The 23,980-nt window shown below is 54.5% G+C and overlaps 3 protein-coding genes across 3 annotated transcripts; all 3 read right to left on the bottom strand.

The window, feature by feature from the left end:
* Window positions 1-1,642: 1,642 nt before the first annotated feature.
* Window positions 1,643-8,377, bottom strand: FAM50A (family with sequence similarity 50 member A). The gene is made up of 10 exons (XM_090263925.1): window positions 8,080-8,377; window positions 7,209-7,292; window positions 7,027-7,126; window positions 6,708-6,844; window positions 4,115-4,197; window positions 3,352-3,988; window positions 2,898-2,944; window positions 2,614-2,662; window positions 2,444-2,514; window positions 1,643-2,054 (listed from the first exon to the last, which is right to left on the bottom strand). Exons 3-6 carry the CDS (start codon window positions 7,104-7,106, stop codon window positions 3,869-3,871), a joined length of 420 nt encoding a protein of 139 aa, XP_090120051.1. The 5' UTR covers window positions 7,107-7,126; window positions 7,209-7,292; window positions 8,080-8,377; the 3' UTR covers window positions 1,643-2,054; window positions 2,444-2,514; window positions 2,614-2,662; window positions 2,898-2,944; window positions 3,352-3,868.
* A 1,040-nt stretch (window positions 8,378-9,417) lies between these two features.
* GDI1 (GDP dissociation inhibitor 1) lies at window positions 9,418-15,290 on the bottom strand. The gene is made up of 11 exons (XM_090264669.1): window positions 15,127-15,290; window positions 13,893-14,000; window positions 13,648-13,747; window positions 13,369-13,503; window positions 12,716-12,914; window positions 12,293-12,424; window positions 11,677-11,776; window positions 11,067-11,238; window positions 10,687-10,831; window positions 10,518-10,572; window positions 9,418-10,428 (listed from the first exon to the last, which is right to left on the bottom strand). Exons 1-11 carry the CDS (start codon window positions 15,169-15,171, stop codon window positions 10,276-10,278), a joined length of 1,344 nt encoding a protein of 447 aa, XP_090120795.1. The 5' UTR covers window positions 15,172-15,290; the 3' UTR covers window positions 9,418-10,275.
* Window positions 15,291-15,879: 589 nt separating this feature from the next.
* On the bottom strand, window positions 15,880-23,260 carry ATP6AP1 (ATPase H+ transporting accessory protein 1). The gene is made up of 10 exons (XM_090264528.1): window positions 23,062-23,260; window positions 22,694-22,820; window positions 20,505-20,579; window positions 20,036-20,229; window positions 19,468-19,508; window positions 18,553-18,638; window positions 17,891-18,129; window positions 17,254-17,301; window positions 16,938-17,169; window positions 15,880-16,744 (listed from the first exon to the last, which is right to left on the bottom strand). Exons 1-10 carry the CDS (start codon window positions 23,202-23,204, stop codon window positions 16,535-16,537), a joined length of 1,395 nt encoding a protein of 464 aa, XP_090120654.1. The 5' UTR covers window positions 23,205-23,260; the 3' UTR covers window positions 15,880-16,534.
* Between the last annotated feature and the right edge of the window lie 720 nt (window positions 23,261-23,980).

Here is a 23,980-nt window from a genome sequence, read left to right as displayed (position 1 = left end):
ACCACAGTCCTTACTAAGACAAGGGGCTCCTCTCTGGGGCTCCCCCACCATGGTGCAGCCTTTTTCATCTCTTCACTGGCCATAAGGATGTGGGTCTCCTTCCCTGACAGCACCCCTGCCCCTTGATCCTGACCCCAAATGGCTTCTCCCTGCCATGGCCCGACCTCTCAGGGGCCTAAGGGGGCTTCCAGAAACCAAGCCCTTCCCTGCCACAACCCAAAATTGAGCTTCAAGCAACTTGTTTTCCAGAAGGTGTGAAGCTGAAACCATCCATCATTGTGTGAACTAGCCGAGAGGGGTTCATTTCCCTGTGAAGTCTGCTTTTCTGGTGGCTTCTCAAAGAATGCAGGAGGGGGTTGGTGCAGAAGGCCAAACAATCCCCTCTCTAAGGTTCCTGGAACTGAACAAAAGGTCCCATTGAAGTTCCCCAGACTTGTTCATGACCTAAGGTCAGGCCTGGCCACCCCCTCCCTGCTGTGCCCGAGGTGCTCTAGCCTACTCTACCCTCCTCCAAGTGACCCCAGATAGCCACATCCAAGACCCAGGGCCTGGAAGCCTGAATGAGAGCTCCTTGCTGCCGGCCAGGTCTCCCCAGCCATGGTTGAACAGGAGACAGGGTCCTGTCTGCGGGAGGAAAAGGGCACAGGAGCCTCTGCACCCAGCAAAGCTCACACATTTGCCAGGGAGGTGGGGCCACACTCAGAGTTGGGAAGCTCCCTACCAGCCAGGAGCTGTTCCCTCTCCCCTCTGATTGGCTTCAGGCAAGCAGTGGTCAGCTTCCCTTCCTCAGCCTCCTGGAGCCAGGGCTGTCTGCCTCAGCTTACACACAGGGAACTGGGGAGCACCAACCCCTAAGTGAGATTCCCCCCTTGGGGACATGAAAGCAACCAGCCCCAGGACAGTTTGAGCAGGGCACTCAGCAGGAGTCTTCCCATATTGGTACTAAAGAGACATGCTGGGAAGGGCCCAGAGCAAGGAAGGCAGGGGTGGGTTTGCATAGCTGTGGTAGTGATGTTGGGCGGCTAGAAGCCACAGGACAGTCCTGTTCCCTATGGAGCAAGCAGCTTGGAGACATAAGAGGAACTGAAGGGTCTGGGAGGCATGCAGTGTTATGCCCTTCCCATTCACAGTGAAGAACCGCAATGCCATGTAGGTGCCCTGGGGAGGGCGGGATGGCTGCAGGCACAGCTGGACCTGCCCAGGCCCCTATGGGTTGCAAATGTCCTCCTTATCCCTCCACAGACTCACATTGCCACCCATCCTCTTCCACCCTCCCACTTCCACCAAACACACACTTTCTTGCCAAACACAAATACCACAAATATTGCACGATTCCATTTATGTGAAACTTCCAGAATAGGCAAATCCACACAGACAGAAAGCAGACTAGAGGATGCCAGGGGCTGGGGGAGAGACTGATAATGAGTATGGGATCTCTCTTTGGGGTGCTAGAAATATTCTGGAACTAAACAGAGGTGATGGTTGTACAACATTGTCAATGTACTAAATACCCCTGAATATATACTTGTAAATGGCCAAAATGCTGAACTTTGTCTTGTGACTTTTATCTCAAAAAGTGTATTTTTAAAAAAATAAAAAACAGTACAGGTGCTCTGACTCTGACAGGTGTATTTCTCTTTTTTTAAAAGATTTTATTTATTTATTTTTAGAGAGTGGGGAAGGGAGGGAGAGAGACGGAGAAAAGCATTGATGTGAAAGAGAAACATCGATTGATTTGCCTTTCATATGCTCCCTGACTCGGGGGGTGGGGGGACCAAACCCGCAACCCAGCCACGTGCCCGGACCAGGAATCAAACTGGTGACCTTTCACTTTGTGGGATGATGCCCAACCAACTAAGCCACACTGGTCAGGGCCATGTGCATTTCTTTACCATAAAAGAAAAAAGCAGTAAATGACAGCATCAGGGGCAGAGGACGATCAGTGACATCACAGGAGGGAGGAGCCAGGCATCTGGAGTCCTAGAGACCTGGGAAGTGGGGAGGCTGGAGGAAAATGGCGGAGCGAGCCTGCTCCACCTGTGCATTCACCGGATCTGGTGTGAGGACAAAGGAACAGAGAAGGGAAGCCAAGTTGAGCAGGGGTAGTCCTCTAGCAGAACAATGCAGCCCACCCCCAGCCAGGCTGGCTCCCACACCCCAGCTCAAGCTGACTAGCCCAGCCACAGGGCCACCTCAGAGGAGCCTCCTTATCGTGTACTTGTCCCACTTCTTCTCAGGGTCGTATGGTTCCCAGCGGCTGGAGGGGAAGATGTGCTAGTTCTTCCCATACCAGCTACTTAGCACCACCTTGCCCGCATGTGACTGAGGAAGGGAGAAGAGCCAGACCTTCTGGCTCAGAGGCACCCAGGGGCCTGGTTTCTCCACTTCCCCTTCCCTCCATTGCTCCTCCCTCCCTTGGCCCAGTGTCCCAGCACCACTGTACCTCATCCTTCTCCACAGTGGCATCACTGAGCAGCCGCACATCATCATGAACATCGAAACTGAAGAGTGGCCCTGCAGGGGAGAAGCAGCCAGCTCACCCTCAGGCTGCTATCCTGTTATGTTGGGGGCAAGTTGCTGGGGAAGGGAAGAGACTGGGCTGGGCATACTCACCACTCTTCCCTCGTGCCTTGGTGACGATGAAATCGTAGAAGCTGTGGTGCTAGGAGCCAACGGCAGGAAAGCTATGGCTGATGACCCATCTCGGACCCTCCTCCTGCTTGCCTGCCCACAGGCTGGATACAGGCACACCTGCACACATTGCACCCCCAACCCAAGCCAGGGCCCCAGAGCAGAGTAGAGCAGAGACTATCCCACAAAGCCCCTGGCATGCCAAAGCTCACCACCCCTCCCACTGCCACCCTGTCCAGGGCTGTGGGAAGAGAGAGGAGACTCACATGGGGTATGATTAAATCTTCTTTGATGTACATGAGCTGCTCCACCCCTGACAACCTAAGGGAGAAAGGCAGGAGGCTGTGGATGGACGAGGAAGCAGCCAGCCAATGAGACCAGTGCCAGAGCTGGGAGACGACCCCAACTGCTTTGAGGCAAGCCGCTAGGTTTGGTGAGCCCAGGAGTAGCATCACTGTACTTCATCTCTAGGTTACAAAGCTAAGGCCAGTGCTCCCACCTAAGCTGCATAGGGTGAGAGGAATGGAAAAAGAATCCTGACCCTCTTCTTAGGAGCACAATGCCAGCATGCCCCCTTCCTACTCACGGAGTAGTCATCCTGGTGTGCCACAGCAGCAGCCACCACTTGGGAGTTCTGGTATCAGGGCTAGGACTGAAGGCTCCACAAACATGCACACACATGCTCATACACATGTACATGCATGTGCACACACACCCTACCTGAGCTCACTGAAGTCTTTGTGCAGGATCTCAAGCGCCTTCTGCAGAAACTGCTGCATAGAGTTGCCTTTTTTCATCTGCATGAGTGGGCCCCAAAGCCGACATCAAGGACACCAAAGAGTTGCGAAGGAAAGGTGAGGCTGTGGAGAAGGGCACTCAAGAAGGCAGTGGCCTGGAGGCCCCTGCCAGGGACCCTAGAACCCTCACTACCATCACAGGTGGCCAAGTCCCGTTCCCTGCTCCCCCCAGGATCCACAGGGGCCATCCACATAAAGGGGCCTGCAGGATTCCAAATTCAAGATTAAAGCTCCTCCTCACCAAATGTTAGGAGCACAGGTAGTGGGGTACAAGCCCCACACTGCCCACCTTGACTGTCCACCGGTGCCCAGAGCCATCCCAATAACTAAAGGTGATTTCAATCTCCTCACCTACAGAACAGAATTGCTACTCAGCCTCCAGAACCATGTGTCCCCAGGCTCTACAAGTTCCCTGGGGCTCAGTCCCCAGCCCAGGGCTCTCACTGCCCCAGCACCCCAGGCTGGGCCATGCAGGTCCCACTTGGTGAGCACTCACTCTTGATCTTCTCCTGCTTGACTTCCCATTCTTGCCGCAGCTCTTCCCAGAGCTGATTCTCCTCCTCCTGGGAGAGGAAAAGAATATAGGAGGGAGACCCAAGGCTGCTCAGAGGGCACATAAGGCCCTACTCCCTGAGCAAAAGCCTCTGCCAAGGTCAGGGCCAAGGCTGGAGTCAGGCTGCCTTTACCTCGCGGTCACGGTCAGGCCAAAAGCTTGTGTCTACATCTGGGTTCTTCCCTAATTTCCTCTTCTTTGTGGGGATCTCTAGAACTAAAGGAAACACAGGTGTCAGCTACACCCTGGACCTTTATTGCTCAGGCCTCAACTCAAATGCCACCTCCTTGGGGGCTTCCTAGACCATCTTGGGACACACTGCCCTCTGCTCCCAGTCACAGTGGCCTGCATTGTCCTCTTCGAGACCTAAAAGGCACCCTTACAAACGGGCCCTCACCTTGGTCTCTACTGCCAGCAGATGGACAGACCAGGTACTGCGTTCTTGTCCCATCAACTGTGACCTCGGAGGATTTAAGGCATCAATGCCAGTGTCTGAGGGAGCAAAGGCTCCTTTGCGTTGGATGGGTAGGTCCCCCTCTGTACCAGCAGCTGCGCTCATCACAGTCACACATCCGATGTCTCATCTAATCCTCACAACAGCCACACAGGGGCATGACATTCCTTCTCCCCAGTCAAGGAAACTGAAGCCCAAAATCCCATGGCTACTAAGACCAGAGCCAATGGGACGAAGGGAAGGAGAGGCCAGCCTTGCCAACATCCTAGACTCTGGGACTCAGTTTCCCTCATTAGGACATGGATGAACTAGAATGGTTGTTCTTCAACTTGCTGGTCTCAGCACCCCTGAACACTCTTACAAGTTACTGGGGACCCCAAAGAGTTCTTGTCTATGGGAGTGGTAGCCATCAATATTCACCGAATTAGAAACTGAGCCTGAGAAATACTGAACACTCTAGAACAGAAAAGCAAGCACTGTTACCTGTTGGAGTAACGATGTCATCACGTCATGTGGCCTTTGGAAAACTTCACTGCACACTCGTGAGAGAGAGTGCAAAAGGCCAAGAATCTCTTTGCATGATTATGAATATTTTTGACCTTGCAGACACCTCAGAAGGGTCTCAGAGACCCCCTAGGTGTCCTGGACCACTCTGAGAACCACAGACCTAGAAGACAAGCCTGCACTCCAGCCTGCTGCTCCAAAGCAAGATTTCCAGAGCCTGGCCACACATTAGAATTACCCAGAGAGTTTTTACTTTATTTTGTTTTTTTTTTAGAGAGGGGAAGGGAGGGAGAAAGAGGGAGAGAGACATCAGTGTGCAAGAGAAACATCAACGAGCTGCCTCTCGCACACCCCCAACTGAGGACCTGGTCCACAACCCAGGCATGTGCCCTGACCAGGAATCGAACCAGCGACCCTTCGGTCCGCAGGCCGGTGCTCAATCCACTGAGCCACACCAGTCAGGACACCCAGAGAGTTTTTTAAAAATCCCACGCTGGTGTCCCATCACCAGGTCCCCAAACCAAAATCTCTGGGGGAAGGGAAGCCCTAACAAAACCCCAGTGATACACAGAGAGGTTGACAGCCTTCTCCCAGACCTGTGCTATCCAAAACGAAGGTCCCTGTCACATACATGTGTAGCTTATGTGATGATGTGCTGGCAGAAATATTTTAAATACCAAATATCACTAAATACTTGACATTACCAAGTAGTACTGAAATTAACTTCACTCGTTTCTTTTCCCACATTTTACTTTGGTTCCTGGAACACTTGAAACACCAGGAGGCTCAAAAGCGTCCTCCTCCTCACATCAGCTACTCCCCTTAAAGCTGTCATACCCAGGCTGCCACCACACTAAACAGTGCCATCTTGTGCTATTCCTTGGCCATCATACTTTGTAAACCAGCCCAGCCCTGGCCCTGCACCGTTCCAAGTCCACTTGTGGACTCACTCATTTCTCTATGCTACATGTTTCTCTACTCCACCCCACCCCTACCTCTCTGGCTATTATTGAAATTCCCCTCATCCTGAAGGTCAAACTTAACTGTCCCCCATGGGACACTTTCCCTAAGCCGTGGGCTGGCCCAGGCCCTGGCAGGTTGCATGCTGATCCATGTGATTCCCACAGAAGAGACAGAGTTCTGCTTTTGTCCATCTGCCTCAGCCCTCACCCAGCCTGAAGCAGGTGCATGGCACATAGGGTCCCATGCTGGCTTCGTCCTCACTTCCCAGCCTCCCCAAGTTGTCCCTATAATCCCTTGTTCCTTCAGCTGAGACCTGCACTGAATTTCTGTGGCTGTGTCAACTGACACTGAAATTCATCAAACAGAATTTAACAATTTGGTGCCCCAGTCACACGAGCCACATGTTCAGTGGTCACCTGGCAGCACAGACACATACATTTCCATCACCACAGAAAGTTCTACTAGCCAGCTTGATCTAGACCATCCTCTCCCCTCCTCAGTCCATCCTTCACAGTAACTACAGCAGCTTCCTCTGGCAGCCTCTCGCACTGAAGACCTCATGCCCCGGTACAGAGGCTCTGACTCACTATGGCACTGAAAGCAAGTCCCCACCCTAACTCTGCTTTACACACAGTGCAGACTTGGTCCTTTCTCTCCTGTCCTGACATGTGAGGTTCAGGACCACAAATGTAGTGGGCAATCAAGGCTGGGTGGTGAACATGCTTCTTCACTCTAAAGCCAGAAACCAGGACACAGCGCTGCAGGCAGGGCCCCTCCCTGGTGCCCCAAGCCTGCCCTCAGTCACCTTTCCTTTTCAGCTCCTCCTCATACATGGCCTCCTCCTCCTCACCCACGTCTTCTTCCTCCAGGTTGAAGGACAGGCTAGAGATCTTCCGCTTAGCCTCCTTGTTGTGTTCTTTCTCTCGCAGCTTCTCCAGCTTCCTGACAAAGTATGGATAGCCATCATACACCACATCCTCACCCCGAGGCCCTTTTCCTAACCCCAAAACACCTATGTGCTCAGTGTGCGGCCCACATGGTGCAAACCCTGAAGAATCCTATTGCCCTGGGTCACTTCAAGCTCATCTCAGAGGGGGTTTGCTGGTGGGGAGAAGAGGACTCACAGCTGCAGCTCCTTTGACTGCTCCTTCTTGGCCAGCTGCTTCTCCCGTTCCTTCACCAGTGCTTCCTGCTTGGCCTTCATGTCATTCAGGGTCACAAGTCCTATGAGGCCAAGTAACATGGGAGTAAGGATCAATCACCCACAGCCAGTGAAACAACAGGCCTCTGTGCATGCTTTGCTTACCCACTGTGCTGGACTTGAGCTCCGCCTCTAAGCATCGTAGTGCTCTGAGAACTTCTTATCAGTGTGGGATTTCATTGTGTTCTCCTGTAAGTGATAGAGAGTAGCAGTGAAGGCCACCCTCCACCCCACAGTGGAAGTGAGGACCTGGGCCTGGGTTCCTGTCCCAGATCTATCTGTTCCTGGCCTATAATATGACCTTGAGAAAGATACGCCCCCCCTTTCCTCAGTTGATGAAAGGTTCCACAGGGCTGCGAGGAGTTCTTTCAGTGCTGAGTCAAATGGGGTTCTTTCCCTGTGAGTTCTGAGCTGCTCTGGCCCCTCCGTGCCTCCTGCTGAGGACCAGGGCTCTCTCAGTAACCTGGAGCCACGGGGTCTACCTGCTTTGGAGTTTCTCATACCCAGCTTTTTAAGCTAAAACTCTGGAGACACAAACCAAAGGGTGACAGGAGAGCGAAGAATGGCCAATGGGCCTAGTCCCTCACTGAACAGTGTTGCTCCCTCTCAGTCCAGATGTTACCAACAGCTTCCCATGAAGCCTCCTCACTCTGGCTCAGCTCCATCCTGTGTAGGTCCCTCTCCAGCCAGTGGCTCCAGAGGAGAGTGTCCAGCAGAGAAACGTACCTCTGGCTGGCCAGAGAGTCAGCACTGAGACAATGAGGCACGAACTGAGGCTTCAGGAGGACTCAGCATGGGGCCACTTCCTTGGACCCAGCTTCCACAGTACCTAAGGTAGGCGCCTGCTTGCCCCTCGTGTTCTGAGTTCACACTCTTCCAAAAGAGTCTCCCACAAAGGCCCAAAGGAGCTCCTGCCTTCCTGACCTCTCACTGAAGCCCTCTGTGAACCGCTAGAACCCCTGATGCTCTCGCCTACCTTTGTTGAGGCACCAAGTGCTCTGGAAAGAGCCTCAGCAACAGGTGGGTTAGCCAGAGCCTGCCCTTCCGGTATCCGTTGGCTCAGGGCAGAGACCTCACTCTCAGGACTCAGGAGCCAGAACCAATGTGACCAATGGAACCATTGAGTGTTGCTTCCTCCAGTTGGGGGCTTGTCACAAGCTAGCTCGGATCAGCCTCCTGGCCCCATTTTACAGATGAGCAGACTGTCGCCGGCTCGCTCCTGCCCCTTGCTGGAGATGAGCAAGCAAAGATCCCACTCAGCTCGCCGCCCGCGTTCTAGGCCCGCCTACCGGGGCGGGGCGGGGCCTCAGGGGTCGGAGCAGCGGGCAGCGGCGCGCATGTTCTGAGGCGCCCGGGTCCAGCCAGCACCTCGGCGATCCGCTGCTTCATCTGCTCCATCTGCTCGCGCTGCTTCTCTCGCTTCATCAGGTGCATGGCGCGGCCCGCCTCGCTCGCGGCACCCTTGTATTGAGCCATGGTGGCGGCAGCAGCAGCGACGACAGCTACAGCAGCCAGGCAGTCAGCGGCAGCGCTGACCCCGGCGTCCGGCGTCTGTGCAGTCAGCAGATGCCCGCGCGCTCCCTGACGTCGGCCACCGAGGAACGTGCGGGCGCCCCGCCCCACCGCCCCAGCACGTGACCGCTGGCAGCCCCACAGACCACCGAAGGCCGGCTTAGGGTCCGCTTTGCTTCCTGTCCTGCATCCTACCCTCTCCAACATACACCCGCTCCCTTGGTTCCCCGTCAATTCTTCAACGTTAACCCGAGGCCAAAGGCCAGGTCCTCCAGTCCTACTTCCTCCTGTTGATCCTAAGGCTGAGCATCCGGGTCCTCCACATGTTGACCTGGCCCAAGGCCAGACTGCCCCCTGCTGCTGCGCTGCCTGAGGCAGCCTGTTTCCCTTGCTCCCAAGAGTTTTACCTTCACCCAAGACTGGGCCCAAGTTCCCCGTTTCACTAGACCACAAGGCAGGGACCTGGGTCCCCTCTGTCTCCTCTTCCTTGACTTGGAGGCAAGGATTCTGCTCCCTCCTCTTCAACCCACACCCCAGGCCAGACCCCTCTCCTAGTTTCTTTCACATTGACCCCTCCCACCAATGGTTGCAGTCCTGATGCCAGCATTAACTCACTGGGAGGCCCTGGGCAGGTTAATATGACCTGTTTCCTCTGTATCGGCCCTTTCAGTTCATTTCAATTCCCTAATGAAAAAGGTGACCTTTTTATAGCCATCAGGAGCCATAGGGACAGCATGACATCCCAGGAAGCCAAGGTCCCACCAATGCCCAGCTTTTGGAAAATAAAGCTAAACATCTAGGCTCAGGTTTCCACACAGTTTTATTGGGAGGTTTTGTTTCCTGTGAAATACACTAGAGGTTGGGGAAGGGCACACATTCACTTTGCAAGATAAGGGTTTCCCACCACTAAGGGAAAGGCGTGGAGGGGGGTACACTGGGGGTCTGGATCCATTTTCCCACCTCCTTCTGCTTTGCTCACATTTCTCTCTCAGCAAATACCAAATGACACAAACACAAAGACACAAAGAAACAAAAACAATAAGATAAACCTCCAATGGGGCCACACCCAAGCCCTTTCCCCTCCCAGTCTGCCCAGGTAGCCAGGGGAGCTGCTCCACAGCCCCCAGCACCAAAAGACTGCAGTGGAGGGGCACAGTACTCCCTTCTCAGACAGGGTGGGCAAAAGTTAATAAATTAGAATAAATTAACAAGGGTAGGAGGGAATGAAGGATGAAACTTTGTGCTGGGAGCGCCCCTTCTCTCCAACACACAAGAGAGTTGGTGGGGGGGAGGCAGGGGGCATCTCCAAAGGCCACTACAGTGGGAGTAAGAGCAGTGGGGGCAGAAGTCAGCTTTTCCTCCACGTTCTTCCCAAACAGAGCAGAAGAATTAGGGCTAGGGGGAGAAACACACACAATAAAAGGAACCCTCTTTTCCCAGGATAAGGAAGGGCCAAGAAAGAGAATCCCATCTAACCCCCCCATCTCCCAAACCATCACTAAGATTAAAGATTTGGTCAGTGAATCAATGAGGTGGGTGACAGGAATGTGGTGGGGGGAAGCAGAGAATGCTGGAATCAGGGGTGCCCAGCTATACCCATCTCCCTAGCCCTGGAGGAGAACAGGAGAGAGGGCATCTGGGGCTGGGGGAGGGTCAGCAATCACTGGTCAGCTTCTCCAAAGACATCATTCTGTTTGCGCTTCATGTTCTCAAAGTCAAAAGCGGAGCCTGCCATGCGCTTGTAGATGTCTTTGATGTCATTGCATGTTGTCTCAAAGTGTGTGGTGGCATCATAGGAGCAGGAACAGAACACCTGCAAAGAGCAAGAGCCAGGGCCCAGGGTGAGTTGGGCACTGGCCCTGGGCAGGCAGCCAGGAGACAGGGCCAGGACAGGCTGCTTACCTGGCTCTCAGAACCATCATCGATGGGCTCATATAAGTCACTGATGGCCACAAACCTGAGGGGCAGATGGAAGAGGGGGGACAAGCCTCACAACCAGCCTTGCCCTTCCCTGGTCCCCACCCCCCGGTCCTCCAGCTCCTTGGCTCCCTTCCTCCCCCAAGCCCCTCACTTCTGGTCAATGGGCTCCAGTAGCTCCAGGGCTGGCTCAACCTCCTTTTCAGGCTCTGTGGTCTCCACTGTGGTGCTGGCAATGGCGATATATTTGCCCTGAGCAGCCACGTTGTGTGCGTAGGAGATCATGCACACGTAGATATCTGCCCACAGGAAGCAGTCTATTAACATGGGCACACAAAGGGCTCCCAGTGGTGGGCTAAATTTGGGACTTCCTACCCCTCTCCAGATCCACACAGCAGGCAGCATCTAAGCTTCCATCCTCATGAAGGGGAAGAATCCAAGCCACCCAACCCCTAGGGCCCCAAGACTTATGAAGAGAGGCAGAGTCACCCAAAAGAAAATACTCTGAAGGAAGTCACACTGGGCTTGACTTACCTGACTTCCTGTTGACCTGATTCTGGGGAATGATGATTTGGCAAGAGTTGGCATCGTTGGTGTTCTTGATGGGGTGGCTAAGGATACAGATGATGCGGATAACCTGGCCAGCCTTCCGCACACGGTCTGGAACATAACTGGGGTCACAGATCAGCTGCTTGCATCGGGCCACCTGTGAAAGAACCAAAAGGCCTTGTCCCTATCCAACACTCCCCTAGGTAGTCATGGGAATGGGCCCACAGTTACGGCTGGCAGCTCCGGCAGGCACGGTGCTCCTCTGAGGTGTCACCACTGCCCCTCCTGTAGCGTTCTGCCTCATCCTGCATCTCAGAGAGGTTTGCCCCCACATGCAGGGCTGGGTGACCCCCTTTGCTGAGACACTATGATCAGGAACACTCCCTGGACCACTGACTGACATAGGACATGGGCTTTGAGAGATACCTCTCACCAACAGGAATGGCTATGTATAGACTTCTGGAGCTCCAGGGCCCAGCCCAAGGCCCTTAGAACTGAGTAGCAACAAACCCAGCAGAGCCAGGGTCACTGGCAAGAGAGCCTGTAAGGAGAAGAACACCCAGACCATCATAATTGCTCTGTGGGGAAGGCTTACCTCTCCCTCAGACTTCACACCCACCACCTTGCCGTTCTCCATGATGATGTCATCCACAGGTTTGTTCAGCATATATGTCCCTCCATAAATGGCACTCAATCTGTGGTGGAGAGTGATGGTAAAGTACCCCACCCAGGAGAAACAGGAACCAGTGTCACTGCACCCTCCCCCCACCAGCACTGGGGTGCAGAGAAGGCTGCCTCAGGCAGGCAGAGCTCAGGAAACCCAATGGTTTTTCCCAAATCTGTCACTCAGACTATCCTGCAAAGGGCAAGCCTAAGGGTGGCATGAGGGCACAGCTCCTCATGGAAATGGGTCTGGGGAACCAAACGAAGGACTCTGAAGAAGCTTTGACTCAAGGTTCCAAGTACCTCAGTCCAGTCATAGCACTGCCTGACTCAGGCCAGGAGCAGAGGAGCCCCATCTGTGGTGGCCTGGCTCTTCAACTCTGCACTTCAACACGCTGCTGCAGCACTCCGTTACCCAAGGAAGATGCAAAGTAAATGAAGAGCATGTAGCAGAATATGAAATGCTATGATAATGCTCAAAGGGGTCATTCCCATTCTTGGCCTTGGTCCTACTCAGCACTGTCGACTGAAAGAAGTCATGCCCTCACCTTGCAAAGCCCTGAGGCAGCTCGCCAAGGCCATAGAGTGGGTATAAATACGGGCTCTTGCCATACCGGGCCAGGGACTCGCTGTACAACTTGATGCGGTTGATGGTCTCAAGACAGGGCTGGTCCAAGTAGCTGGGGGGACAGGGTCAGGAGAAGATGCTCCAACAGCAGAACCCCCAGTTCACCCCCACCTGGGCACCAGGCCAGCATTCCCCCACCCTCAATGGCCTGAAGAAGCCTATGGGTTAAACACAGGGAAGGAACGGAAAAAGGTGACAGGTTTGAGCGTGTGGCTCAGTACAAGAGATGTGCACGGTGGGACAAGGGAGCAGCAGACAGGAGAGAGGAGGGCAGGGTGCAGGCCAGGGGAAGGCAGGGTACAGGCCAGGGGAGATGCAGTGTGCCATGCCCGCTTCCCCTCACTCATCAGTGCGGTAGAGCGCCAGTGCGTGGCCAGTGAAGTCAATGACGTCCTGGCCCAGATCAAACTTCCGGTACACTTCACGCATGCTGGTGCTCTGGGGGTCGACGCCCTCAAAGGTCTTAGGGTCATTCTCATCAAAGTTTGCCACAAACACTAGGAACTTGCGGAAGCGCCGTTTCTCAAACATACCCATCAGATCTGCAGAGGTGATGTGAGGAGAGCCTTCATACCACAGACATGAATCTCTCCTTCCCACTAGACAAGCCAAGAAAGCAGGTTCCCTAGCTCCCGGCTGAGTTCTCCTGCTAACCACTTAGATTAATCCCTCTGCCCTTCTCAACCTCAGTTTCCCATTTCTACAGGCTCAGAGGGCCCTCCCAGCTCTGACACTGGGGGATGTTTCACTGGTCAGGTGGTGGAGTCCCTGTCAAAGGCTGAAGTTTTTCAACACGGAGTCCCCCCTCCACATCCCCTCTGCACATGGACTTCCCTCATAGCAACCAGTGTGAGGCACAGTCTGGGTCAGTAGAGGGAAGACAGAGCAAGGGGTTTCTGGTACTACATGGGGAATATGACTTTGGGCAAGAGGCACCCTGCTCTGGATGGCTGCCCCCATCACCATGATTCTCTGGCTCAGGGGACCCACACTCACTAGAAGCCAAGGCTTCAGTCTCAGTGGATGGCACTTTGTAGATCTTGCCCCCCTTGTAGACAAAACTTCCCTCCACCACCTTGAAGTCCAAGTAGCGAGTCACTTCTGTATACAGTAGCATCTTTACCAGCTGCCCTACAGGGTGGTGGGAGAATGGCAATAGTTATCAGTATGCCTCCCTCCAGAAGCTCCATCTGTTCTGGCTGCACCTTCTGTGGAGCCTGACCCTTCTCTGGTTGTCCCAATCACAACCCACAATATTTCCTTTGTCTCCCTCACCATTGGCCATGAGGAATTTGGGGATCAGGTCAACATTCCAGTCTCGGCCCCGGCCCATCGACTCAGGTGGCCCCTCCAGCAACTGGAAACGCTTATACAGCTAGAAGCAGGAAGGAGAGAAAGAGAGGTATCTCTAAGACCACCCCTCCCTCCCCCACACCCCCTTGCCCAGAGAACTTAGGGAGTGCTTCAGCACCCTATGCGAGAGGTTAACAAGGGATGGGCCTGGGCGCAGGTGGCCTCACCTCCTCCAACGGTGTGATGGAGGAGCTCTCACCCCCATAGTAGGGGTTCCGGTCCATGTGCAGCACCTTCTTCCCATTCACAGACATGATGCCTGACAGGATGCATTCCTGGGGAAGGGGCGACATTTGCGGCACTCCTGCCCACATTCCCACCAGAAAACCTTGTTCCCCACCCCAAAATGGAGAGGACAGCAAAGCTAGCACTCTGCATCAATGGACAGCTCCTTTCCCTGCCACTGGCCACCTCACCTAAAATTGGGGGAAAGGGCTTCATTTGTCCAGTCTCTTTTATAACCTTGCAGGGCAAAGAGGTAAAGAAAAAACAGAGACATAGAGGGAGAGCATCTAGCAACTACCACACCAAGAAAGTCATCTATCTACATAGAGTTCCACGAAAAGACAGATAAGACACGATGAGCCACAGCTGGAGAGTGAAAGACCCCTAGAAGGGATGTGAAGAAAGGCTTAGGACGGTCCAGGAATCGCAGGCCCCACCCTGGGCTGCTGGGTCCTCCAAGTTGCCCCTGAACCTGAGTCTTCCTGCCTGGGGAGGGGATTCTGTGCCAAAATTGAGAGAAAGGAGTCTCTTAGAAAGGCAGTCCAACGGGGTTTGAGAGAAATGAAAAAAGATAAACACCCTCCCCATTCACTATCACTAGCCCAAGGACAAAGGCTGCAGACACTAATCAGCCTTAAGTCTCCATGGGAGACCAGGGTGGGGTACCGGGAATGTGGTCACTGCCCCCACTACTGCTCCTTCTGGAACATTCTCTGGGTCCCCGGGCCCCATAAAAAGCTAGGGAGGCAGGAGTGGGTCCACCCTGGTGCGGCCCCTTAACCCAAGGTGCTTGTATTTCATCCTCACCAAGATTAGCACAAGATGGGAGGGGATGCTGGACTAGCCAGGGATGCGGGCGATGGGTGGGGGCCGGTGTCGAGGGTGGACACTGGGGATTGTAGGGCCGAGTGGGGGTGCAGGCTGGGATGGGGAGGATGGAAGGGGCTCGGGAAGTTGAGGGGGCAGGGAAAAAGGGGGCCATATCCTGGAGAAGGGGCTACGGTGGGGGATAGAGGCAACGTCGTGACGGGGTGGGCACGGGGTTGTTTTTTGGGGGGTCCCGAGCGCTGGGAGCAGCAGCGCCACGGATGGCAGTTGACAGGAAGGGGCCGGGGGCGGCAGCATGGCGGGGAGGATGGGGTGATGCGGGGCTCCAGGCGCCCGAGGACCACTTACGGTGAGGCCGGTGCCCAGCACGATCACATCGTATTCCTCATCCATGGTCAGGTCTCGGTGCCAGCGCCGTCGGCTCCTCCTCCTCCTCCTTCACCACAGCCTCCGCCGCCGCACTGGACCAAAGATGGCGGCGCGTCGCCACCGTCAGACCCCTCCGCCGTATCAAAGAGTCCCGTCCCCTCCCTACTCCCAGCCGCGCAAGGTGCAGGCCACTGCCTCCCTGGCTCGCCTCCCGGGAGGGCTGCCAGTGCCCAGACCTCAGCAGCAGCAGCAGCGCAGCCTCGCTCGCAGAGATCCCTGAGGGGAGTGGAGCGCTGCGGGAAGAGCGAGGCAGTCAGGCCAGTGCTGCGGTCGAGGGATCCGTGCGCGGGGAACGCTGCGCCCGCCCCGCCCTTCGGGATGCTTGGCGCGGCCCCAGGGCCAGGCGCCCATCCCTGCGGTAGCAGGGGAGGCCCCAAAGGGACCTGAGGTCTGCTTTTGTCATGGCAGTCATCCCCAGGTACTGACCTCCCTGGCCCTTCCAGCCTGCGCCCTGCAGCCCCCCCTCCCTACCCTAGCCACTTAGGGTTCCAGCTTGTTAAAGACCTGCCCGCCTCTCCCTTGGCTCCCTGAGGCAGTCCGTAGGCCCCTACAGGCCTTCTGGCCACCCCTCGGCCTGACTTGGCTACAGCTCCACCTGGGCGCCTCTCTGGAAGCCCTCAGCCAAGTGCATTCTTCGTGTCCAGTTCAGAAATGAGTGACAAGAGGCCGAAGCATGGCGACGCATCTTTATTTTATTAGGAAGGAAACCCACCGAGCACCCCAGGCCAGAAACCCAGTGAGCATACCCAGCCCATCTGCCATGGAGGTCCCTTCCTTCTCAGACCACAGAAATAACCCCAGTATACTGCTTGTTGTTAACACATCACTAAAAAACAAAAAAATATACACATACATACACCACCATCTAAGCAGGACAGACAGTTAAAAAAAGTACTTCCACTCCCCAACTCAGGGAACCTCCAGCTCCTGGCTGTTGCAGGGAGCCCCATAAAGCTTAGGGAGGGAGCACTGGATACACAAAAGCACTATAAACAGCAAAGGGTGAGGTTGGAGATATGAAAATAAATAAGGAGAAAGGGGGAGGAGGGAGGGGTTCTAGAATTCATGTCCCCTCCCCTCACAATCACCAAGCCTGGGAGATTTGTCTACTATCTACGCAGAATATGTACACCTGTTGATAGAGATGGGGGGCGGGAAGCCCCAGGGAAGTCCCTCAGAGGGTTGAAGAGGAGCAAGGCAGGCTGAGGGGAGCTGGGGACTCATGCTATGGTAGGAAGAGAAGGAAGTTTTTCAGTCCAGCATGCCTCAAGGTGAGAAAGTGACAACCTGGACAACACCACACCCTCACTCCCCAGTAGGTACAGGGTCACACAGTCTGAGTCAAAGTGATGGTGGGGCCCTTGTGGTCATCAAAGCGGTCCATGGTCTTGAGGCTCAGGATCATGTGCAGGCCGTAGGTGAAGATGAAAAGCATGAATAAGGAAGTGAGCAGCCCCATCCAGATGCCCGGGGAGAAGAAGCTGGCACAGTCACTGGCATAGGAGAACTGCTCGCCTGTCACGTTGAAGGCCTGGATCTGGAGGATAGAAAGGACCACATGGTCCCATACAGAGGGAGGCCCAGTAAGGGCTGAGGTTCTCAAGTTATTGGATAGTGCAAATCTCATTGGATGGGAGCCCAAGCCCAAGCCCAAAGCTTCAGGCCTCTTCTCCCTCCCCTCTCCACCAGGATCCTGTTGCCTCCATCCTGGGCTCCTCCCTGCTCCCTACCTGGAAGTTCTGAAGAGTCATATCCCAGAGAGAGGGCTGTGTGTCAGGCACAAGGAGACTGCCCTTATTGCTAAGACTGCTGACGTACTGGCAGTGGAAGGAGTAGACGCTGGGCCCTGTGACCTGGGAGGCATTGAAGTAGACTACAGAGCCATTGCTGTGGATTTCGAGGTGCTCCATGGTAAACCAGTGCCGGGCCGATACTGGGTAGAAGCGGTTCACAAGAGTGAACCTGGGGGATGCCACAGGGGTGTCAGGTAGCTGAGGAAGCCACAGCCACACCAGTCCACCCACACCTCAACCGCCCTTCACTCACTTGAATGTCACCATCGTACCAAAAAGTTGTTCATAGGTCAGCGCAAGCCTGCAGGACCAGAGTAAGAGGCAAGCTTTCAGGCTCTGAAAGGGCCTTGAGCATCTTAGATCAAGTTGCTCAAGTCTGCTCCTACCTAAGCTCCCTGGGTCCTCGTGCCACCTAAAGAGGCAATGCCCCCACTTGAAAGATGGGAAAACTGAAACCCTATCACATTCTAAGTCAGGAACCAGTACGCAGGTCACCCACCTCCACCTGAGGGCTCCTTCTTCTGGATCCCCTAAACCCACTGCCCCTCCTCCTTTCAGCTCCCCCTTGGGATCATTGAGGTGCCCAGGTTGGGCTTTGGGAGTAAGGGTGGTCTCTCTCGCCACATAGGGAGGGTATGGAAACCCCAGAACTTGCTCACGCCTGGTATGCACCATAGTGCAATCTCCTTGAGGTTGCTCAAGGAGAAGGCGTCAGGTTCCCAGGTGACGACTGAGAAGTATTAACAGCCAAAGACTAGAAGGCATGGGGAAACAGAACTCTTAGCAAACCCTACTTCGAGGGCCCTCCAATAGCTCTACCCCATGACACCACCAGCATCCCCATTGTAAACACATACACCCACCTGAAGTGACAGGTATTTTGCCCTTACCTGGCGACAGAGTCATTCCAGAAGGAGCCAGTCAGGTTGAGATGCTGGGCCCCAAATGTCATGGTGGTCAGGTCTTCCCAGTGTTCCCTATATGCCACTGAGAAGTTCTGGGCCCAGAACAGGATCCGGGGGGCAGTATCATTATAACTCACAGGGGGGTGGATCACAGCTGACACTGGCTGTTTTTGCAGTAGCTGGCGACCTAGCCCTCCAGCCACCATGGGTACATCACGGGCCACCTGCAGAAACAGCCCATGAGCCTTCTCTCAACAGCCCTGGGAGCAGGCCCCAAACCAAATGGTCTACCTTCAGTGTCCCTCTCCATCTGGAGTTCCACTGGTCATACTCAGAGGCTCTTCCTCCAGGAAGCTTTCTCTGGCTAGCCCCTAAGCCTTTGTGATATTCCTACTCCCTCCAACTTAGGAACACTTAAGACTCTGTCTGAGCATGCCAGCCCTTAACTGACAGGGCAAAATGGAAAGCTACACCTGGAAGGAGTAAGCAGGACTTTACAGTTCATATTCATCCCCCCAGACATCGGCCCAGGGAGAAGCTGTCTCCCCCACCCACCATGAGGCCACTCGGAGCCACACCCCCTCCAGGCACACTTGCCATGTGGCCTCTGCCCACACCTCCCAGAACCCCTGCAGCAGGGCACATACCCAGGAAGGGCGGACCGCTGTGAGGGCCGCTGTGTACGGGACATCTTCAGACTTCAGCATGCTCAGCACCTGCCCAATGATCTCATCTGAGGGGCAACGGGGAGAGCAAAGAACCAGGTCACAGGTGGACACTTACAGCAATGCTTCCCACAGCCTGTTAGAAACCATCTGACCTTCACACAGCAGGAGCCAGCAGAGACAAGGTTGTGCCCTTCCACATACCACATCAGTGACCCCTCTTGATAGAGCTCCATGAGATCACCTCATTGAAGTGGGAACCACCAGATGTCTCCACTGTGAAGCCTCCCACCCCCAGCATTTGGCATGTCCTCTGTGGTGAGACACTGAGACCCTTAAGAGTCAGTTACCCTCAACCTTCACTAGTGTTCTCAGTTTCTACTGAGGATCCCTAACAGCAACTGCTTCTCATCCTACCCACCCCTAGCCTCCCCCGGGACACCTGTGGCCTTGGTTGTCAACCCCCTAATGCCAAGCCCTAACTAAAGTGAATACAAAAAGACAAGAATATAAGAAACTCCAAACCCATCCATAGAAGGTTTCCAATGACCTTTCCACAGGGAATGACTGACCGTCCTTTATAGCAAAAAGAACAAAAGTTTTCAAAACTGTTTTTTTTAATGTTGCCCAAACCATAGGATTCATGCTGCCTGAGTGAAAACTGGCTCCAAGGCTCCCCCATGGAGGATCCCTAGACATTCTGAAATCTCCGCCAAGCAGGGTCCAAATGAAAAGGGGTGAGGCCTGAGGACCAGCATTTCCCTGATCAGCTTCCAGTTGCTCCAAGAAGCAGGAGAGCCGCCCTGAAGTAGAGGAGGGGCTGAGGAGTTATGGACCAGCTCTGTGGCTGAAGACTGGATAAGGATGAAAACATGTCCTCTTCCTCACCCTACTCACCATTGCCTGTAAGGACTTCCCTTGGTGCCATTAGACCCGAGCTATGGAAGACAGAACATTAGAGCCCGCACAATCCAAAGAGCTCTCCACCACCCCTGGCCACATCCCCTCTGCCCCTCTAGCCTGTCCCCCACTTAATGCCACCATCCTTCCCTACTAGCCCCACTCACCTAGCACACTCTAGCTGGGAGCTCTAGGAGCCATGCTCACTGCTCCCTCCACATCTTTGCTCACCTCGTGGCCCTGCCTGGAATCCCTTGCCCCCACCTTCATGGTCCCACTCATATCCCTGCTACCTGTTGCATGAAAGGGTCCTGGCTAGGTGAGTTAGCTCCCTACTACCAGAGCCCATGTCCACCTTGTCTCTGGAGGCCTGACAGGCCTAGTTCAGTGCAGGGCACCGACTCAAGTCACAGCCCAGCCAGAGGCCCTTCCAATCTCTTCTGGCCTCAGAAGAGATCGGGGCACTTTCTGGAAGGGTTTCAAGGTTCTGAATGGGAGGACTATCGTTGTTGACTGAGTTGTGCTACTGGAGCCCAGAGCCTTGAGGCTGGAGGCTGGGCCATACCTGGCTGTGTAGGGCAAGCGGATGAGCAGCAAAGCCGGAAGGCTAGCATTGAGCTTTAGCTCCCGAAGAGTGGCCAGGTCCACATGCAAGGGGCTGGCCCCAAGCTTCTCCTGTAGGTAAGTGGTCAGAGTGCTGACTGCATACCAGTCAACAGCAGGAAGCACAAGAGAGGAAGGGGCCAAGTCCAGGGCATTCTGGGGACAGAGGATAGGTGGGGGATGAGTTAGCAAGGGCCTAGTGGGCCTGAGCCAGCTCCCAAAACCTCTCTGGCAGCCCTCTTCTGGCAAACCACACCCACACCCACTTAGGAGTCTCATTCAGGATCAGAAAGAAAATGCCCCACACCCCTGGCCCCTTAACACTCAGGCCTTTCTACCCATCTCTGGTTCCTAAGGGGACAGTTCTTATTGTGCTGGGGGAGGGGGTGCTGACCAGCCCCCATGATCCGCAACTGTTAGAGAACTCTTACCTCCAGGTTAGAAAAAGTGCTGTCCTGCTTGTTTCCAAACACACCACCGTATGCCGTGAAGTCCTCAATGCTCAGCTAGTAGGGAAGCAGGGAAGACAGCCTCAGAAGGTTGAGGCAGGGCCAGGGTAGGGAGCAGACACTTTCCCTGTGCATTTGCAGGGCCAGTAAAATCTCATTTAGAGTCAGATTTGGCTGGGTCAAAAGAACAAGCAAGGGCGAGTTTGGGGTAGGAGTGGGAATGGAAGGTTCTTTCTTTTCTTTAGCACCCTCCTAGCAGAGTGAGGGTGAGAAATCATGGAAGGTAGTCATGGGGTTGGGAGGAAATCTGTGGGCAGCTGACTTGTGGTAACCTCAGGAATAAGAGTCAGCTGCCTGCCTACAGATAACAGGAACTGGGTAGGGAAGAGAGAAGCTAGGCGGAGGGACTAGGGGACAGTTAGAAGCATTTACTGCACACCCCGCCCCTGCCAAAGGGAAGTCAGAAAAAAAGGAGAACTCGCATACCAATTGCAACAGCTATCGCCACCTATGTCCAGTCTGGATGGGACCTTTTTTAAAGGAGGGTGAGAAGTCCCCCTCCCCACCTGGTTTTGGTGGAAGCTGAGAAACATGAAGATCTTGGAACATGCTGGAGAAGTACTTAAGTCTTCTGAGCTCTGCTGACTATAGTAACCTCAATGCTTATCCCTTTTCCTTTGCAACCTGGAGACGTCCTTCAACTCCTGCCCCTCCACCCCAACTCCCAGCTTCCTCTGGCTTTTCCCAGTTAGGCACAGAGGAGATTTTAATCAGCTTCCCTAACCTCATTCTGTTTAGTATACACACTTGCCCAGCTTCCTCTCCCTCCTGGGCAGGAATCCTGACCTTGTTTGGACTCCTGGGCTCTCCTTCCGAAAGCCTAGAAACCGCTACTATCTCCTCACACCACTCCCTGCTTGAAACTCCCCAAGTCTTCCTGCCACATTTACAATTGCAACCAACCTTTTCCTCCTCATCTCCTGGGTACCTGGCTAACCATCTCCTATCCCTTCCTCTCACTCTCTATACCCCAGTGACCCCAGCTCTTCCATGGGTTCACGAAGAGCACTACTTGTCTAGGGTCTTCCCACCTGCGGTTTCCTCTGCCAGAAACACCCTTCCCCCATAGCCACATGGCTCTGTCTCTCCCTCTATTCAGGTCTCTGCTCAAATATCATCTCCTCAGTGATCCCCTGCCTAATCACCTTTATCTTAAATAGTGTTGCTGGTCACTCTGTCCCCTTAGCCTGGTTCTTTTTTCTTTAAATACTCGTCGGCAGCCGTCCGTCTCGAGAGACGATGGTGTAGCTTCTTAAGAGTCTATCTGCACCGCCGAGAATGGCTGTGCAGTCCGACTCGGGAGTGACACGGTATCTGTCTCCTCCCGTGTTGAATCGACATCTTGCGATGACGCTGAAGCTACAGAGCCTGGGCAGGGTGATATGGAGGGTCTGCTGTTGCCCATGCAGCAGACCCCCCCCTCTCTTCGCAGCTGAAGGGTCCAAGGGAAAGACGGAGTCAATACAGCTTGGCTTCAGGTGCGCCGCAGGAGTTGCCGGTGTTGACTACAACGTCAAACCGCCTTAGGGACTCCGGCTCCGGATTTTCTGTCGGGGTTTACTCCCTTAGCCTTTCCCCTGAAGAGGTATGCCGCAAGGCAGCGGAGGTTTTTTGGAGTCAGAGTTTTCCTTCTCTGTTCCTTGGCAGTAAAACTAAGATAATGACATCAGCTTAGCAGAGTGCATATGAAGCACTTAGTAAGTGATCTTTTTAAATCCCCATTATGATCATTATAATTAGATTCACAACTCTGCCACCCATTAGCTGTGTGACCTTGAACCAGTCACTTCCCCTCCTTAGGCATCTGTCTTCTCATCTATAAAGAGCGTCGATAATCCCCACCATATAGAGTAGGTCAGATAAATGCTTGGTACTCTGTAGGCGTGTGGCCTACGACCACTTGCTTCCCTCAATCAAGCTGATGCCATTTCTGGGCCCCCACTATTCCCACTGAACCTTCTCCTACAGGCCTTCCCAAGAAAGGAGCCACACCTTCCTGAAGTTGGGACAAGGTCACTGAAGCTTCCCTTGGGGAATGGGCTTCATTGTCCTGGGGGGAGGGGTCCTGTCTGCCTCCTGATGATCTAGGGAGAGGGCTAGGGCAGGCGCACCTTGTCTTGCAGGAACAGCAGCACATTGCGGGGGCCCAGCTCCAGGGCGGGGTCTAAATAAGTAGAGAGCTGCAAGTCGCTGGTGATGTGCCCCTCGTGGGTGTCGGCCGCAGGAGCCCACAAGTCCCTGCCAGTGGACAGAAGAGGTGCTGTCAAGTGGGGGTGCATGGCTTGAGATCCAAAGCCCGTCAGCTCCCAGCTTGATGCGTGGGTCCCGGAGGTCTGACGAGGCCGACTCGCTACGGGCCGCCGAGGAAGGGTCGGTCCGCTCTGGGCCTCGCAGCTTCTCGCAGAGTACAGACAGGAGTCGGGCACCCTAGCTGCCACCGCACACAGCGCGGCCCGCCCCAGCCCACCACCCCGCTCACCGGTCACTCGACCACAGCACCAGCGGCACCTGCTGCTCCGTCGCTACAGCCGCCGCCATCAACAGTGGCAACCACCGCATTTGCCAGAACGCCGGGGCCCACCTCGTACCCTCCCGAACCCAAGCCGCCACAGTCGCCGCCATCACAGCTCCGGCCTCCACTACCTCGGCCACCACTGCCGCCACAGATCGGGTGACCGTTGCCCCGCCCGAGCTCCGCCCCGCACCACCATTGGCCGGAATGCAGGCCTGGGGCCAGGGCCACAGAAGATTGAACGAAGCGTATGCCACTCACAGCCACTCCTTTTCACTGATTGGCCATACGTGTCTCCAGGCACGTATGCTCCGTGTAGGAAAGGGGACAGGGTCGAGCTCAGCCTGCTTCTAATGCCGCCTTTCGGAGGGCAGCTGGCACCTACAGGACAGGTGGGGCGGGGCCCGTGGGGGGCCAGGGCGGGCTCCGCTCCACAGGTTGCCACACCCATGGCTTTGCCCATGTTTTAATCTTTCTGCTTAAAATTTCAAGAGTTGAGTGCCTGGAAAGGGCATGGAAGCGCCCTTTCCCCATATTTTGCCCTATGCATCTCTTCCATCTGGCTGTTCCTAAATTGCGCAAGAGGGGTGGTGCTGGCAATTCGGATATGCCAAAGAAAAGCCGTAAAATACTTCCTTTAAGTGAAAACCTTATAATGTAGAAGAATTGTTGGAAAGATCTTTGTGCACAGAAGTTTCAAAGTTGCTGGAAAGTGGGAACTGTATACTTTCAAACTTCACTTCTGTACAAGTGGTGTGATACAAGCTTTGTCTGTAAAGGACAATGGATAGCATTGAATAGGAAGATGCTCTCTTTCCTGCTCAGCCCGTATGATTTTCTCCAGTGCCGAATGCCTTCAAGTCATCGCTTTCTCCAGCTCTCTGCT

The sequence above is a fragment of the Furipterus horrens genome, unplaced genomic scaffold (genome assembly GCF_987537825.1).
Source record: "Furipterus horrens unplaced genomic scaffold, mFurHor1.1.pri manual_scaffold_17, whole genome shotgun sequence".
NCBI lineage: Eukaryota > Metazoa > Chordata > Mammalia > Chiroptera > Furipteridae > Furipterus > Furipterus horrens.
Note: the sequence above shows the minus strand (reverse complement) of the source record. Positions and strands in the feature narration are given on the sequence as shown.

Excerpts from the sequence above, each read along its gene's own strand:
- ATP6AP1 (XM_090264528.1), bottom strand. The coding sequence starts at position 23,204 with ATGGCGGCGACTGTGGCGGCTTGGGTTCGGGAGGGTACGAGGTGGGCC. Across the intron at positions 22,821-23,061 it reads GTGCTGTGGTCGAGTGACCG|GGACTTGTGGGCTCCTGCGG; the intron begins GTGAGCGGGGTG and ends GTCCACTGGCAG. Across the intron at positions 20,580-22,693 it reads TGCTGTTCCTGCAAGACAAG|CTGAGCATTGAGGACTTCAC; the intron begins GTGCGCCTGCCC and ends CTTCCCTACTAG.
- FAM50A (XM_090263925.1), bottom strand. The coding sequence starts at position 7,106 with ATGAAGGCCAAGCAGGAAGCACTGGTGAAGGAACGGGAGAAGCAGCTG. Across the intron at positions 6,845-7,026 it reads CAGTCAAAGGAGCTGCAGCT|GAAGCTGGAGAAGCTGCGAG; the intron begins GTGAGTCCTCTT and ends ATACTTTGTCAG. Across the intron at positions 3,989-4,114 it reads GGCCTGACCGTGACCGCGAG|GAGGAGAATCAGCTCTGGGA; the intron begins GTAAAGGCAGCC and ends CTCTCCCAGGAG.
- GDI1 (XM_090264669.1), bottom strand. The coding sequence starts at position 15,171 with ATGGATGAGGAATACGATGTGATCGTGCTGGGCACCGGCCTCACC. Across the intron at positions 12,915-13,368 it reads GACTGAAGCCTTGGCTTCTA|ATCTGATGGGTATGTTTGAG; the intron begins GTGAGTGTGGGT and ends TCACCTCTGCAG. Across the intron at positions 12,425-12,715 it reads GCGCTCTACCGCACTGATGA|CTACTTGGACCAGCCCTGTC; the intron begins GTGAGGGGAAGC and ends CTGTCCCCCCAG.